Source organism: Sorghum bicolor, chromosome 1, assembly GCF_000003195.3.
Source record: "Sorghum bicolor cultivar BTx623 chromosome 1, Sorghum_bicolor_NCBIv3, whole genome shotgun sequence".
Classification (NCBI taxonomy): domain Eukaryota; kingdom Viridiplantae; phylum Streptophyta; class Magnoliopsida; order Poales; family Poaceae; genus Sorghum; species Sorghum bicolor.
Genome location: NC_012870.2, coordinates 65,200,035 through 65,215,927, shown reverse-complemented (window position 1 = coordinate 65,215,927; position 15,893 = coordinate 65,200,035). Strand labels below are relative to the sequence as shown.

The 15,893-nt window shown below is 41.3% G+C and overlaps 3 protein-coding genes across 4 annotated transcripts; 2 read left to right on the top strand and 1 right to left on the bottom strand.

The window, feature by feature from the left end:
• LOC8080789 (pentatricopeptide repeat-containing protein At5g18950) lies at nt 1,194-3,151 on the bottom strand. Its single transcript, XM_002465183.2, is given in 2 exon segments — nt 1,194-1,403; nt 1,406-3,151. Coding segments are annotated over 2 exon segments (1,650 nt in total). The 5' UTR covers nt 3,033-3,151; the 3' UTR covers nt 1,194-1,380.
• Nucleotides 3,167-8,797, top strand: LOC8080788 (serine/arginine-rich SC35-like splicing factor SCL28). 2 transcript variants are annotated; one of them, XR_002452236.1, is made up of 8 exons: nt 3,167-3,514; nt 4,564-4,641; nt 5,440-5,604; nt 5,720-5,787; nt 5,866-5,905; nt 7,472-7,757; nt 7,961-8,119; nt 8,484-8,797. XR_002452236.1 is itself a non-coding variant. In XM_021459130.1 (7 exons), exons 1-7 carry the CDS (start codon nt 3,309-3,311, stop codon nt 8,491-8,493), a joined length of 726 nt encoding a protein of 241 aa, XP_021314805.1. In that variant the 5' UTR covers nt 3,167-3,308; the 3' UTR covers nt 8,494-8,797. The 2 variants fall into 2 exon arrangements, 1 of the variants encoding a protein (XP_021314805.1); XM_021459130.1 differs by lacking the exon at nt 7,472-7,757.
• On the top strand, nt 10,055-15,693 carry LOC8082607 (probable protein S-acyltransferase 17). Its single transcript, XM_002467771.2, has 10 exons — nt 10,055-10,663; nt 10,746-10,839; nt 11,799-11,893; nt 11,970-12,137; nt 12,435-12,507; nt 12,580-12,632; nt 14,191-14,282; nt 14,608-14,660; nt 14,743-14,868; nt 15,246-15,693. The coding sequence occupies exons 1-10, from the start codon at nt 10,515-10,517 to the stop codon at nt 15,519-15,521; spliced, it is 1,179 nt and encodes a 392-aa protein (XP_002467816.1). The 5' UTR covers nt 10,055-10,514; the 3' UTR covers nt 15,522-15,693.

Here is a 15,893-nt window from a genome sequence, read left to right as displayed (position 1 = left end):
CATGTTACCTGCCACGGCACGCCGACGTGGGATCTATTCTAGTTTATGTGTCCCCAATTATTAGGATCGAATCGAACGAATTCACCATCCAAACTTTCCGCAATTTCCACCACGAGCTGCTATTCCAGCTGCCGACATCCCATTCTCACGCGGGGATGACAGAAGAAGAAAAAGCTCGCTGAACCAAAGGTGGAGGTGCGGAGGTTGGAGAAGGATGCAGCACAAATGAAATGGGTGCGTTGCGCCGCGCGCTGCCATCGCCAGCTTATTCGCTTGGCTGATAAGTCATGTTTGCTGATTTGTTGTGAGAGAAAAACACTACTGAATGACTAGTAGATTCGGCGTATAAGCTCAATCGAATAGGACGTTGTCCCATTGTTCGTTTTGCATATATTGCAGTAGTCGGGTTATTATTATCAGTGCGTGCTGTCGCTCTGCAAGAATTGTGTTGCATCAGTGGTTGCAGTAGTGAACAATGTGTAGCAATAGCAGTTGCTATAAGTGACTTGCTTAGTGCAGCAGCTGGTGGTTGTGGTGAACTAAATTTCATCTGTGTTCATTAACTATGTGCTACTGAACATCATGTTTAACTTCGTCGCACACTGGACCAAGTTCAATAACATGTATATGAACGATGCGGTTCTGTACTACGCTTTAACAATTTTTCCAATGTGACATCCGGTGTTTTGTTTGTGATAATAAATTAATGATGAACAGTAATGTAGCTGCGTACCACTTGGTTGGGCGTCAGATTGGAACAGATCCTGACGTGAGATGTGTAGATGGGCTGGCCCCTCTGGCCACCCATAACAGTTGTCAATTAATGGTAAATATGAAGTCCAATCTTCTTCATGATGAAATGTTTGAGTATCAAGAACTGAGATCATCCTATTAAAGTGGAAACCGCTAGAAACTGGTGAGGCAACTGTCCCTTGGACGAGTTCTGACAATACGAAATGTCTCTCAAAGTATTGCTCATATATCATATATATTGCAGTAAAATGAAACGAACTCTGAGATTTTAGCATTATTCTTGTTCTGAATGATACAAATTGACAACTATTTTGATTCTTCACGAAAATTCTACACTGGCCTACAGGAGCCACAGCACTTTGACAAGCTCTACAACAAGGGCAAAATGCTACAGTGAAGAGTTGATTACAAACCAGCAATGACACTAAAATTTTCTGATCTCACTTTAAAAAAAAAAGTTCTGATCTCCAGAATCTTCTGCTGAAGGCATTTGAGTACCCAAGACAGCACCAGAAAAACAACGTCGTCTTGCTGATCGCACTGTTTTTTCAGCACTACTTCAGCAGTACCTTCTTGCTGATGCTGATTGATTCCTACTACTGTTTCTACTGGCTGCTAACCAAAATGTTATCCAGTTGGTGGGAGTAAGATACATTGCCTGTACATAGCTTATCAACAAGTATGGTACAAGCAAATCTGCCTAGTCCAAATCCAACCTTGAACATTATATTCAGGACCAGCAACGCATCATCCAATCGCCCACAGGTGCTCAACGATTCCACCAAGTAATCAAATGTCTGTTTTCGAGGTTTTATGTTGTCCTTCAACATACCTGCTAACCATGCCATGCCCTCATCAGATCGGTTGATCTTACAAAAGCCATTAATGATGCGATCATTGCTCCACACCAGTGGCTCCAAGCCCTTAGCCCGCATCAAGTTGATCAGGTCTACTGCAGCATGCACCTGTCCATTCTCACACATGGCGCCTATAAGAGGACTGAAAGTTGACACCGTTGGCTCCAAACCAGATGATAGGAACCACTCATACATCTGTATCGCCGAGTCCAACTTCCCGACCTTGCATAAGCCCCGGATCAATGTGTCATAAGTGATCACATCATGCTTAATTCCCTTAACTGACATTTCCTCAAACACCTCGAGTGCGTCATACACCCTCCCATGAACACAGAATCCTTTGATGAGAATGTTACAGCTAACAGTAGTCTGCTTGAACCCCTTCGCAAGCATTTCATCATATACCTTGCGGGCCTTCTCAAGATCACCAACTCTGCAGTAGTAACTGACAAGGGAGCAGTAGGCATACTCATTGGGCTGGATGCCCCTGTCCACCATCTCATCCCACATCTGCTGTGCATCTCCAATGAGCCGCATTTCGCATAATCCATGGATCACCGTGCTATATATAATTCTGTCAATTTGATAGCCCCGCTGCTTGATCTCTCTGAACACACGCAGAGCCTCTCCACCCATCCTCCGCCTGAAGAGCCCGTGTATGACACGCTGGTAAATCACCTTGTCCGGGGTGCACCCGGTGGAAATCATGAGGTGCAGCGTGTCGGAGACCTTGCCAAAGTTGCCGTCGGCCGCGAAGGCGCCGATGAGGTCAGCAGCGGCGTCGGCCGGCAGAGGGGACCCACGGCGCGCGGCGTCGCGGAGGAGGCCGAGGCCGTCGAGGGGGCGGCCCTCGGCGGCGTAGGCCCGGGCGAGGCAGCCGACGGTCCTGGCATTGCCGGGGAAGTCTGGCGAGGAGGAGAATGCGGAGAAGAGGCGGAAGACGAGGTCCGGGCGGGCGGCGCGGAGTGCGAAGAAGGACGCGACATTGAAGACGCGGAGGGAAAGGTGGATGCCGAGGTGGGAGGTGAGGAGCTCGGCAACGTCTGCGGTGAGGTTCGGTGGGAGGCGGAGGAGGAACTTGTCGACCCCGGGCAGCGGAGGGGAGACGTTCGCCTGGGCGGTGTCAGGGCCGGGGGTGGGGGCGGGGAGGTGTGGGGACAGAGAGCGTAGGAAGCGGAGCGATGGAGCCACGGCCGGAAGAAGGCGGGAGAGCGTGAGGCGAGCAAAGTCTGGGTGGAGGAGGACGGCGCGAGGGACCAAGGAGAGGAGGTAGAATTGGAACCGCGGGAGCGGCGTGCGGAGGGCGGCGGCCGCGGCGAGGTCAGCCGCCTTGGAGATCGTCGATGGAGTCAGAGCGCCGGCGGGATCGGATGCGGTGGCGGAGCAGAGGCGCCTGGCGAAAAGGAGCCGAGGCGGGGGCATGGTGGTCCCGGCGGCGGCGGCGGCGGCGACGGCGACACAAGAGGCGGGTCAGTCAGCAGCGGTGCGCGCAGAGATTTGGTTGTGGCCTCGTGGGCCGTATGCAAAATGGCCCATGGGGCTTTCAGGTTGGTGGGTGCTCCCACCTTGTCAAGAGCCTTCTGCGAGGACCGCGTCACAAAACACCCATGGTCCCGAGCCAAACCCCGGAGAAACCCTAGCAAGACCGGTTGTCCCTCTCAGGCGCGGCGCGGTGCGGTGCGGCATCCCCGACGAACGATGGCCGGATATCGCAGTCGGAGTCCGAGTGGGAGCTACAGCCCGCGGCGGCGGTACAGCCGGAGCCCTCCTAGGCGCAAGCGCTACGACGACCCCCGGGACCGTTACCGCTGGGCCGGGGCCGGCGGAGGCGGGGACCGACGCGGTTACGGTCGGCCTTCGGCGCAGTCCGGTCTCCTCATCCGCAACATCTCCCTCACAGCCAGGTGAATTATTGTTGTAACCCATATATGTGCCTGCAGTTCTGCCTCGTATGACCTACGGTTGGCGGACGTGGCGCCACCTGGTTTGGTCAATGTTTGAAGCCGGTTAATTCTGTGAAATTTCTGGCTGCTGCATGTAAATATATCTTGTCGACTCGATTGTATTTTGTATGATCAATCCTAGTTTTAGGATTAATTAATTATTGACTTTGCCTGTCCTCTGATGTGTTATTTGATTTGTTAAATGCTATGCACAAAACAAAAACAAATATAGCAGTTTGTTTTCAACATTTGATATTTGCAAGTGTAAATGTGTTTCAATTTTCTGCATGGTGATGAATTGTTTGGTGGTTTGCTTGCTAACAAATGTTTGAATATAAATTGCGCTGCAATGGGCTGTTTAACAATTGATGTTTACTATTAGATGTGTGCATGAATAACTGATGGAACTGTTTATCAGAATTTCCTAGGAAAAAAATAAGTCCATCTGTCATCGCAAACGCATTGGGTTTTAGAAGCCATTCACTAAATGGGCTGATGATGTGCATCCTTAGTCTTCTCAAAGCAGCTTTGTATATCGATGTCATATCCTTCATAGACTTGATCAATCATGTTTAAGCCATTGTCTAGTCTTTGACAAGCCTAGAGTCAGTTTGTGTTTCTCTTCAATGTCTTGGTAGGAGAGTTTGCCAATCACTTTAGATGAAAATATGTGAATCGTCTGTCTTGGTGGTCATGGTTATTACTCAAGGAGCACTGGCTCTTTCACATCACATAATTCCAATCCTCTCATGTCAGACAAAATTTTGGATGTTTGTGCATCTTACTTGCAGCTTGATGAACTTTTTGTAACCTTGCAAATGGTTCCATCCTTTTGCAACTGCCAATAAAATGTTATAGTAAGATATAAGTTGCTGCAAAGTAATCAATATGATATACCTATGTTCTGTACTATTGTGAATTTGTGATGCAGTCTGTCTTTTGCGCCCTTGGATGGCTTTACAATGTCGCTAACTGATTTTGTTCTGTTATTGGATTTTCATCTGCTGCAGGCCAGAAGATATTCGTGTTCCATTTGAGCAATTCGGTCCTATAAAGGACGTTTACTTACCGAGGAATTTCCACACCAGGTAATAGTTGATTTTTAAAGTTTCTTTGCTTTTCTTATGTCAAACTTGAGTTCAACCTCATGCCAGCCTGTTCATTAAGGGCTTAAGGCTATAATATACTCCCTACAGTCAAAAGTAAGTGGCCTTTGGATTATTTGCAAGTCAAAATTTTCAATTTCGATTGGATATTACTTTATATGAGTTGCTTTATATTTCTTGGGTTTGAATATTTAAATTTTAAAAATGATATGGGTAGATTTGTCTTGAAAAGTAGTTCCATAATAGTATACTTGATATAATTTACAAGCATTGAAATGTGTTTTGGGAATTATGTTGTTGTCCAAAATGACACTTCTTTGTGACCAGAGGGAGTATGTGCATAGCAGGCAAACAAAGTATTTTGAACAATGAAAAAGTATTTAGATGAATTAACTTGCACAGCAATAATTAGGAGACGGATGCACTGTTGTTTGAGTGGCCATCTCTGGTGTTCATTCCAAGACATTATATTAGTTTGACCCATCTGGATGTATGTGATAATGTAATAGAAATGTCATATGGCCTGAAACTCTCTCATTAAAAAATTCTGGTTCTTTTGGCAATAAAAAAATCCTGTTTAATATGTTGGCAAGTTTTTGTTGTATATGTTCCCTGTAACCCTGTTTTTGATAAATAGTTCTAAAGTGTATTTACTATTTCTTTATTAAATAAGGATTGGAATGAACAGCCAGCTGTTGGAACAACAGAGTATATTTGTCGAATGACAATGACTTTTTTCCTTCTTATATTAATCCTTGGTTGAATTTATCAATTTTACAGGGAACTTCGTGGTTTTGGATTTGTCAAATTCCGCTACCCTGAGGATGCTGCAGTTGCCAAGCAAGAGATGAATCATCAAGTCATCGGTGGTCGAGAAATTTCAATAGTTTATGCTGAGGAGAATCGAAAAACGCCACAAGAAATGCGCAGGAGAACAAGAACGAGGTTCATTTATTTGTTCCTTCCTTTGCTATGTGCTCTCGGTTGTCCTTAGCAACACCATAGTAAACTTATAACCTGAAGTAGTGAAAAGAATACATCTGTGCTTTCGTTTATGTAGTGGTAGGTACATGGAGGGAAGATACACAAGACGATCACTATCAAGATCTCCAAGGTCTCGTTCCCACTGTAAGTGTGAAGCGATTTAATGTTACATTCTTTCATTTCATTGTAAAGTAGTAAACCCTATCACTTTCTTGGCAACAGCTTATTCACCGTCGCCTTCTCCAGTTAGGCGTGACTTCAGGTTTGAATTCAATTTCTTTCAAATTGTTCTTCAATCCAATAGATCCTCTGAATGCCTCTGCTATTTGGCCTTTTAGGAGCAGTTGCATTTTTTTCCAGCTTGTATGGATATACATTTTATCATGACCATACCATTAGAATGTGCCAAAGTGGTTACATTGTTCCAAGTATTCTGTTTTAATTTGTCATGAACAATATTTTCATAACATGGTAATTTTAGAACACATCACTGTAATTTAAATTAGCAGTCCAAGTTGCATACTGGTGATTGTGTCAATGTTCAAAATATTATATATGTTGGAACCAAGGGTGAATATAATAATATATTCACTGTATATTTTATAACTTGTTTGTACCCCCTTTATGATTTAAATATAATACTCCCTCTACCCCTAAATAAATCAACCTCTAGAGTTGTCTTAAATCAAACTTTTGTAAGCTTGACCAGCTTAATAGGAAAGAATATCAACATCTAAGACACCAAATAAGTATAGACTATAAAAGTATATTATATGGTATATCTGAAAAATGATAGTAATTTTGTGTCTAAATATTGTTTTTTTTCTATAAAATTCGTTCAAATTTACAAAAAAAATTTGAGTTAGGACAGCTGTAGAAGTTGATTTATTTGGGGACAGAGGTACTAGGTAACTAGCTGTCAAATGGATTTGTTTGTCCCATTTGTGTAATCAATATAAATGAGGATCAAACTTCTATTCTCATCAAATAAATTGGCACTTCAGTTCCTCGTTAAGTTTTGTCAAGTCCTCCAAATATATATTATTGTTTGATTACTAAAATCTTAGGCCCTGTTTGGATACAAAATATTTTTAGAGTATTGGAGAAATACTATGGTTTTCAAAAATACTTCGGTTTTTAAAAGCTGTTGGGTGTTTGGATACAATAAACTTTGTAGTTTCTGAAACCATAGTTTTGTTAAAAGTTAAAACTGTAGTCTTTTTGGAGTTTTAAAAAGTCCATTCATGACCTCTTTTTTCTAAACCATGGTTTTATGTCTCTTTGGCTTACAAAAACTACAGTTTTGTAATACCATAGTTTTCGAAAACTACGTCACCCAAACAGGCCCTTAATCCCCTTTCTTGTTGTGTAGTTTTTTTTTTCAATATTATGTCCTTAGACGTACTTACAAAGAAGTGACTTTCAAGACTGAGAATGATTGTGTTGCTCATCCAGATTGGCAATTCCATTTTAGCAACTGCTCCCTCTGTTCCACATTATAAAACGTTTCGACTTTTTTAGATACATTGCTTTTACTATATATCTAGAGTTCTAGACATAGTGTATATCTAAGTGCATATAGCAAAAACTATGTATCTAGAAATGTCAAAACGTCTTATAATTTGCAATGAAGGGAGTAATAAATAGCTCTAATTAACAAGTCAATGACTAAAGGAGCTTTCTTATATATATTTATAATTGGATGTGCATAACAGCATACAGCAATATGGTTTTGTTAGATTATTTGGTAACTGTTGATATGTGTTCTTTAAATAAGGCTTTGAATTTTGCTCTGAATTGTGTTGCTTTTATTATGTTTATTATCCAGTCAACAAAGAATATAGAGTATCTAAAAGATCAAAAGACAACCATGATGTTGAAGAATAAAGGCCAAAGTGAAAGTACCATGACCTCCAGGGTTGGAGCATGTGAAAGGCATTTCTGTTAAAGATAAAGTGGTACTGTCAGCCAGAGTTTAATGATAATTGGTTAAGAAACCTGAGGGAAAGAGTATTTTGAAGTTGAGCCAGCTTGTTAAGAAACCTGAGGGAAAGAGTATATTGCACAATTGCATGTTTGGATCAAAGTGGGTAGCTTTTATTGATATGGGGCAGGTAAAAAATGATATCTTGCTTTATATTTCAAGTTGTCTTTGGGATAAGAGTGGTACTTTACTGCTAGGTGCTGTAAATAAGTGTTCAGTTATATAAAATGCAGTTTGTTAATGGTTACTTTTTTTTGCTATACTTGCCAGCTATATTGTGTTGTTCCTTGTCTTTTGCATACTCAGGAATTTAAACTCTTTAACTTTTTGCAGGGGCAGGGGACACCGGGATGATTATTCCCCTGAGTACTCACACTCTCCACGTCCTCGGGACAACAGGCGCTACAGGTCAGATAGTAGCTCTCCAAGCCTAGACCACAAACCTCAGTCGACAGCAGTCAATAATGGACATAATCCAGCAGCTGTATCCAGGTCTGTATCTCATTCCTAAAGCCTTGTTTAGTTTGGGAAAATTTTTGGATTTCGCTACTGTAGCACTTTCGTTTGTTTGTGGCAAATATTATCCAATCATAGACTAACTAGGATAAAAAGATTCGTCTGGCGATTTACAGGTAAACTGCGTAATTAGTTTTTGTTTTCGTCTATATTTAATACTTCATGCATGTGCCGCAAGATTCGATGTGACAAGGAATCTTGAAAAATTTTGGGAACTAAACAAGGCCTTATATGTTGTGTACATTCTATGCAATGATTCTCATTCCTAAAGGTTTCCTTTTTTATATGTTTGTGTACATTCTATGCAATGATTCCATATTTACGAGATGATGTTTCTCAGTCCCAGATAATATGATGCCAGTATGGATGCCTTCAGTGGAGTTCGGAGGCTGGAGACTGCAGACTATATTTTCGTCAATCTTCTCTAAGAGATGCGTAGGTTTGTAGTAAACAGATGCTTGTAATTGTATTACAGGTGATGGTTTGGGTTTTGACTGTTGAGGCACGCTGTTGCTTTTGTGACGCTGCTTTAATGCTTTACCAACCGATGGTACCATTGTGGAATTTTGCGCGTTTGTTTTTGGCTTGAATACTACCAACATATCATCTTTTCGCACATGTTAACCCTTGTTAATTACCGCGTTAGATGCCTTACCATTGAGTTCCAGATAATTTCATTGCCGTTTTTTTTTTTGCTTTTATAATACCAATGTCATTGCGGTGTTATGAAGTCATCTTGATGACATATTTGGCTGAGAAGAATTTCAATAGACGTATTGACATTTTAGTGTTACTTACAGTTAGAAAGTTTAATTGAAAATGTGTGCTAGGTGAGATGCGCTGGTGGAACTGGGTTTGTTAACGGTTGACCGTCATGTTTTCTGAACGACAGTTGCTGTGGGAAGTACTTTACCTAATAGTAAACATGTTCGAATGTTGTAATGGAACCGTTGTCATCTCAATGACTTGTGGGAAATTTTTATATAAGGTGTCAAATTTTTTAAGCCATCTTAGAATCAGGCTTCATATTATTTATGGGCCCATGAATGCTAACTTCTACCATTGATGAGAGTATGAATGTGCATGATTTTAACTTGACAAACCCTTCACTCTTAATATTATTAGATTATTGGTATACAGATGCAGTGTAGATTAACAAATATGTCCATACCTTGCAACAAAAACGTATAATTTGTTGCTTTGTCACTTGGATGAGTAATACATCTTAGAATTAGATTTTGTAATGTGGTTAGATGCACGTTGTGCTTTGTATAAGCATGGACCATGAGTCTGCATCATAGATGGAATATACAGCTACGTGAAGTAGTGGAGATGGTTAATAATTTACCATTCTATGTGATGTATACTTCATCTGTTCCAAAATAAATGTATTTCTATGTTTGGTTGGAGACACCAATATTACCAGAGATATTATATGTATTTGTTCTGGTACTTGAGGATTAGTGGTCCAAAATCTTCTCACTCACTTTTTTTTGGACTGGAATATGTTGGTCCATTACCACCTTAATTTTCATAAGCTACTAAGAGCAACTCTAACAGTTTTGCAAAATTTGTTTGGGAAATGTTGTTATTTGTCAACTCCCAAATCAATATGGGGGAGGGAACAAAAAGGATATCTCCAAGTGTTTGGCAATTTTGACTTAGCAAAAACAAAATTCATCTGGTTCTGAAGATCAACGAAGAAGCATGAGGTTGTCAGCTTGCTATAAAAGCAATTTTTGAGAGTTTTAGCAAAACATAAGAATGCCAAACCTATTTGTAAAATTGTAGAGTAGCTCTAATAATTAGTATATGCATGAATATGTTGATTCCACCAAATTCATTCAATAAAACTTATGATTACGTCATCTCACGAAGCATCATCTGATTCTAGAAACCAGAGAATGATTAACGCTAGTAGTGACAAACGCGGGTCCAGTCTCCTCTCCAACTACTCGTACTCCCCCATCGACGCCGCTACGCCCAACGTTTGAGCCGCTCGCCGCCGTCGCCGCCGCGCACATCCCCATCCTCCACTCCTCCGGGGTCCAGTCCTCCTTCACCGGCACGCCATCTCCTTCCTGGTTCCCATCCCTAACCTAGGTCCCTAGCGCTAGCTGTCAGTCGAGCGGCGTCGTCGTCAAGGGGGCTGCCCAGCGGGCCGGCGGCGAAGAGGTGTCTAGCGAGGCGAGCCACGTGCCGGAGGGACCCACCCGCAGCGGTGGCGTCAAACGCGTCTCGCAGGTGGCGAAACAGAGGAGGTTGCTTGTTTTCTCCGTCCAGCTGCGGTTTCCTTGACTGGATCAACTAGATTTGCCGGCGGCGACGGCAACGGCGGTCCCCAGGCAAGGGCGTGGGGCTCCCCGGAGGGATGGAGGTGCCGTGGCTGCTGGTGGTGCACGGGTCAGTGACGGCGCTGGTGGTGGTGTCGTTCCTCTGCGGGCAATGGCCCATCTTCGAGGGCACCTTCATCCAGAGCATCAATCACTTCCTCACCTTTGGGGCCTACCACTACCTCCTGTACGTTCTCGCGCCTCCCTTCCCCCTCTCCCTCCCTTCACTCCTGCTCCTTGCTTAGCGAGTGAGGGAATTGTTCCCGCAGGCGGTTTGTGCAGTCTGTGTGCGGCACTGGGGCTAGGGATCTCGTCCTCGGCGTCGAAGGATACTGCTGCGACCGACCCAACCCGATACTGCAGGTACATGCCACTCGTCAGTATTTGAGTTCCCAATGATGGGGTAACGTGTCTTGAATTATCATTGTTGGGGATGATTGTTTATGTTGAAAGGCGATGTTTGTAATGAAAGCTAGGTTTCCTGTTTTGAGTCTTGGAATATTGATACCGTTTGATGCTAAATGTCTGTTAGTTGTTGCTTGGGATAGTTGCATTGATCAATAGCTACGGGATTGATGGTGGGTTCTCAGTTGGTAGCTCTAATGCTCGGTTGACTCTGCAAATCAGGAGCTTTTTCAAGGACCGGAATGTGGATGATCAAGTATGTTAGGGCTTAGATTTCTTATTTTGTTGCCCTTGCCCACGATTGTAGTTATCCTACATGGTAAACCTGCTGCGTTTGTTTCCAAACAGTAAACATGCAACCAAAAGCTGCTGACTGTGGGAGGGATTTATGTTCTTCAGATTCTATTAAATTGCTCAAGGCTTTGTGCTTGTGCTAAGTGAAAGGAAGGAGGGAAGAAAACAGGGGAGGGGATGATATGGATTTGGAAGGTGAGAAAAGTGAGAAATGACTGGAAGGAAGACCAACTGGGTATATGGACCTGTGTCTCACTGGTCTCTGGTGTGACTTGGCAATTGGCATAATTATATCATGCTTGGGGATCTGTGTTTAAACTCTGCATTGAATAGAGCAGAACAGCTGTTTGACATTGTGAATTAACGATAACGATACACATGTAGTTCACATAAACTTGAGTTCCTTTTACTGATACCATTGGCTTCAGTGATGAATTCTTTCCCTTGGACACATGAGCTCCTGGCATATGTCAAATCATAACCAAACTTACTTAACTATCATCAACTAAGAGCCGAGGGCTTCTTTTCCTGATATGTTATTCAAATGCATAAGATACTAGCATCAGCTTCTGGCCTCCTGCTCTAAATAGTCATTCATGACTTTTTTTCCCTCTCAACCGCAGGTATTTTATGTTGCCATAATTGGGGTGACATATTTTATAATAGTGCAGACATCTTTCGAGTACATTCCTGGGTATTATGTGAGTGGATTGCACAGGTACCTTGTAGCTGCACTAAACAATTTGGATAGATTTCATTATCCATTTCTAACAGTGATGGATCTAATTGTGCAGATATCTGAGTGTTGTGGCTGTGGCTGTTGGTGCTATACTCTTTGTGCTTACTAGCTTTTCTGATCCTGGGACTGTTACTGCCGAGAACGTTTCTCAATATGTATCTTCCTACCCATATGACAACATTATTTTTGTGGAGAAAGAATGTTCAACTTGCAAGATTACTAGGTATATCTAGTTATTCGCTAACTTCTAGCTGTCAGTCGTTGCATGTAGAAGTAGAACCCTAAATTATAAGATGGTATAGTTAGCTGTTTTCTGAAGTACCCAGTAAAGTCTTAGGGACTAATTTGCAGTGAGTAATCCAGTATGTGTGCAACAACAAAACTGATTGCTTTAAAGTTCTTGTGATTTTGTTAACACTCGAGAGCAAATACATCTAGCATACGGGTTCCCCTCCCTCCGCTACTTCATGTAGTTACCTGTGTTTCTTATTTTAGCAACTCATTGGTCATTTGTATGCAGACCAGCCAGGGCAAAGCACTGTAGAATATGTGACAAGTGTGTTGCTCGATTCGATCACCATTGTGGATGGATGGTACTTGTAATTACTAATTGATGGTATTGCTTTTGCTTCATTTATGTTCTTAATTTGTCTGTGTTGATACAGAATAATTGCATTGGGGAGAAAAATACTCGCTATTTTGTGGCCTTTTTAGTTTGGTGAGTTCTGCTTGGGTTTCTTTCCAGCTTACCTTATAATCTTTGTCTGGCCTAGATGGGAAATCCCATGCACTTCTCACTGATGATTCTTTTCTGTTTTCTATGTTTATCATCTGTCTTTCTTTTTTATAGCCTGATATAAAGTCCCAAGAGTCAAATAGTCTCCCAAATTGTCATTTTTCTGAGTGGCTAAATTTTAGTCCAACTACAAATACTAATTATAGGACATAAATCAACTGGATAAACCAAGTATGCATCTTGAAATGATATGTTTATCCTACCGAGCTCCAAGATTAGCTTTCTTACAAGAAGTTGGATCATTAGCTCCCTTTTTCTCTTCTTATATATGAAAAGCTTTGCCTTCTAGGTTTCACAGCATAGTTTTCCAATGTGTTGTGCAAAGTGCTGTTGTTTAGATGCAGTATTAACTAGCTTATGATCCATTTGCGCTGTAGTTTTATGTTTTTGGTTGTAACTTATAGTTCATCTTACTCTTACCTTTATATTACCAAACCAATATGGGAGATCTGCTCAGCTACTCGGTTGTTCTTTTCTTTTTTGTTTTTTTCCGTAGTGGGTGAGCCCGAATTTTATTACTTGTTTGGATTCATTAGCTAAAGTTTAGCTGCTAGGGATCCAGCCAGGGGCAGCTAAAACTTTAGCTGGAGGCCAAAATGTACACACTCACTTTAGATGTTCCAACCCAGCTAAAACATGTTTAAAGACGAATTTGCTCCTCTCTTTCCGTGTCCTTATCGGGCTCAACAAAAGTAAGGGCAGCATGGTAAAGAAACACCAATTAGCTAGAGGATCCAAACAGCCCCAGCTAAACTTTAGCCGGCTAAACTTTAGCCAGCTGAATTTTAGCTGGACAAATTAGAGCATCTCCAAGAGCTTGGCTAAAATTAGTAGTCAAATTCTAATGTTTAGCCATTTTGTAAAATAGACAACTTCTTAAAAAAGAAGAGGTCCACAACAGTCTTGCTATTAGATAGCTAGTGTCAGTGGTTGGCTATATATGGCCAACGAAAATCAAGGAATAGCAAACTTTTTATTTTACAAAACCAAATAGCACATCTGTTGGAGCCTATTTTTCTACTATACAAGTTCTAAAAAGTCTTCATAATAAGAATAGCAAAGCTGTTGGAGTTGCTCTTAGCTGGCTAAAGTTTAGCTAGGGTGGATCCAAACAGGGCCTAAAGTGTAATGAAATCACAAACAACCACCAGTTTAGAATTTTGCCAATGGTACTGTCTAGCAAAAGAACTGCTCTGAAACGACCACAAAAGCACACACGCTCTGTGAAACGATTCCATCACCACACTTCCTTACACTGATCCAACGTGATTATGTTTTCCTCAAATAATCCTACTTGATTATTCAACCTTGGCGAACACTAGAGCCTTTTTTGATTAAGGCATAATTATTTCAGTTGCTGTTAGTAGCAATCTAATTAATCATCAAGATTATTCACTGACCTGAAATATTAAGTAAAGTTTTTTGGGGCAAAAATATTAATAAAATTTGTATATGTACTTTCTCTTCCATTTGATAACAGGCATTTTCTTATATGTCTGTACGGGGCAACAATCCTTGGCTTCATTCTTGCCGGTGAATTAAAAGAGCGGAAAATTATATACATTCTGACAGGTAAATTCAATGCCTTTCCTGAGAATTTACTGCCTCATTCAATGCGAGTAACTTAAAATATCTGCAATTGAAACCTAAGAATTGACATAGAACAACTGAGTAGTGGGTAGTCTATCTATGTTGATTTGTACGTCAGAATTTTGAACTCTCCTGATAGCACCTTATGGGAAATTGTTTACCATCATACATAATCTCAGACTTTTATTTCGGTTGCATACAGTTTTTGATTAATCACATAAAACTATGAGGTATAACTTATCTTCTTTATTCAATATTTTAACCTCTATTTTCCCCTTTGTAATGAGGCATTTTATGGATGTGACAGTTTATTATGGTATCGATAACTCATTCTCGGGCTTGTTTCCACATGTTGCACAGGTATGCTATAGGAACACATTGAAACCAAATTCCCTTTACTGCTCTACTAAATCTGAGTTTTAACTCATGGTCAAATTTGCAGTGGTTGCTTGCTGTGCATAACACTCAGATACTTTTGAGTGTATTTTTGGCTATATTAGCACTGCTCCTTGGTGGCTTCTGTGCTTACCATTTACACCTTTGTTTGACAAATACAACAACCAACGAGGTAAGACAGTGAACTTGAACTTTTGAAATTTAGCCAAATTTTCTTCCCCAAACATGTAAACTGTCCTTTGTCACAGACATGAGGATATATTTTCTTTATATGAATTCTATTTAATGAAAATTTTATCTTTGCTCTTAAATATTGAATCAAAGATAACCTCATACTAGGGTTTTATTCTGGTAGAAAAAAAAGCTTTCTAGATGAATTTTGTTAATTGATGTAAGCAGATTTTGTATTCAATCGAGATTCTTTCTCATGAGAAGACAAAGTGCTATGCTAAGTAGACTAATAAATTTGACTATTAAAAAGGAATAGTTTCAAGCATGTTTCTAGTGCAAAAAATACTTGCGGTGATTCTTACACGCAATCTTCTTTAGACATTTAAATGGCAAGACTACATCATGTGGATGAAAAAAGAAAATGAAGCGAAGGCAGACGCTGCTGCACTCAAGTCCAACATAGGCTCAGCCAATAGTGATGCACACAAAGCTCCTCCTAGCAAATGGAGGGCGTTCTTCATGAGATCCCGAACACCAAGCGTGGAACCAGTTGTGAAAAACAACATATATGACAGAGGCATGATTCAAAACTTGTGCGAGGTGGTTGTCCCTTTGTCGGAACGGAAGGCATTTTCACGCAGGAAATCGGATTGAGTCTGTTTTTGCAGTTGTATCACAAAACTGTTGTATATCTGTGTAGAATTTGCGAAACATTTTTGTCATACCAATCAGTACCATAGGGGCATAGAGAAAATTTTCAGGGTAATCTTGTTTAGTACTTACGACTTATAGCATCAAAATATAGGTGAAAGGTTTTGAGGTTGCATTTGCTTTTGCCCTTCCTGAAGCAGGATGTTCTGAGGCTTTGTAGCCTTTGCCCAGTTTTGGAGTCCCAGTATTTTGCTTGGGTGCATTCGTGCTACAGTTGAGACTTGAGACAAACGTAATATCTCAAGGTTTGAGGCTTCCCCAAATAAGTCGACGGTAGTTCCAACGTTTTCAAACTCTAGGATTACACTTCCAGAA

Bases quoted from the DNA above. Each gene is read 5' to 3' on its own strand.
- LOC8080788 (XM_021459130.1), top strand. From the start codon at position 3,309: ATGGCCGGATATCGCAGTCGGAGTCCGAGTGGGAGCTACAGCCCGCGG. The intron at 5,788-5,865 runs GTAAGTGTGAAG...TCTTGGCAACAG, and splicing joins TCCAAGGTCTCGTTCCCACT to CTTATTCACCGTCGCCTTCT. The intron at 5,906-7,960 runs GTTTGAATTCAA...AACTTTTTGCAG, and splicing joins CCAGTTAGGCGTGACTTCAG to GGGCAGGGGACACCGGGATG.
- LOC8082607 (XM_002467771.2), top strand. From the start codon at position 10,515: ATGGAGGTGCCGTGGCTGCTGGTGGTGCACGGGTCAGTGACGGCGCTG. The intron at 11,894-11,969 runs GTACCTTGTAGC...CTAATTGTGCAG, and splicing joins TATGTGAGTGGATTGCACAG to ATATCTGAGTGTTGTGGCTG. The intron at 14,283-14,607 runs GTAAATTCAATG...TGGATGTGACAG, and splicing joins AATTATATACATTCTGACAG to TTTATTATGGTATCGATAAC.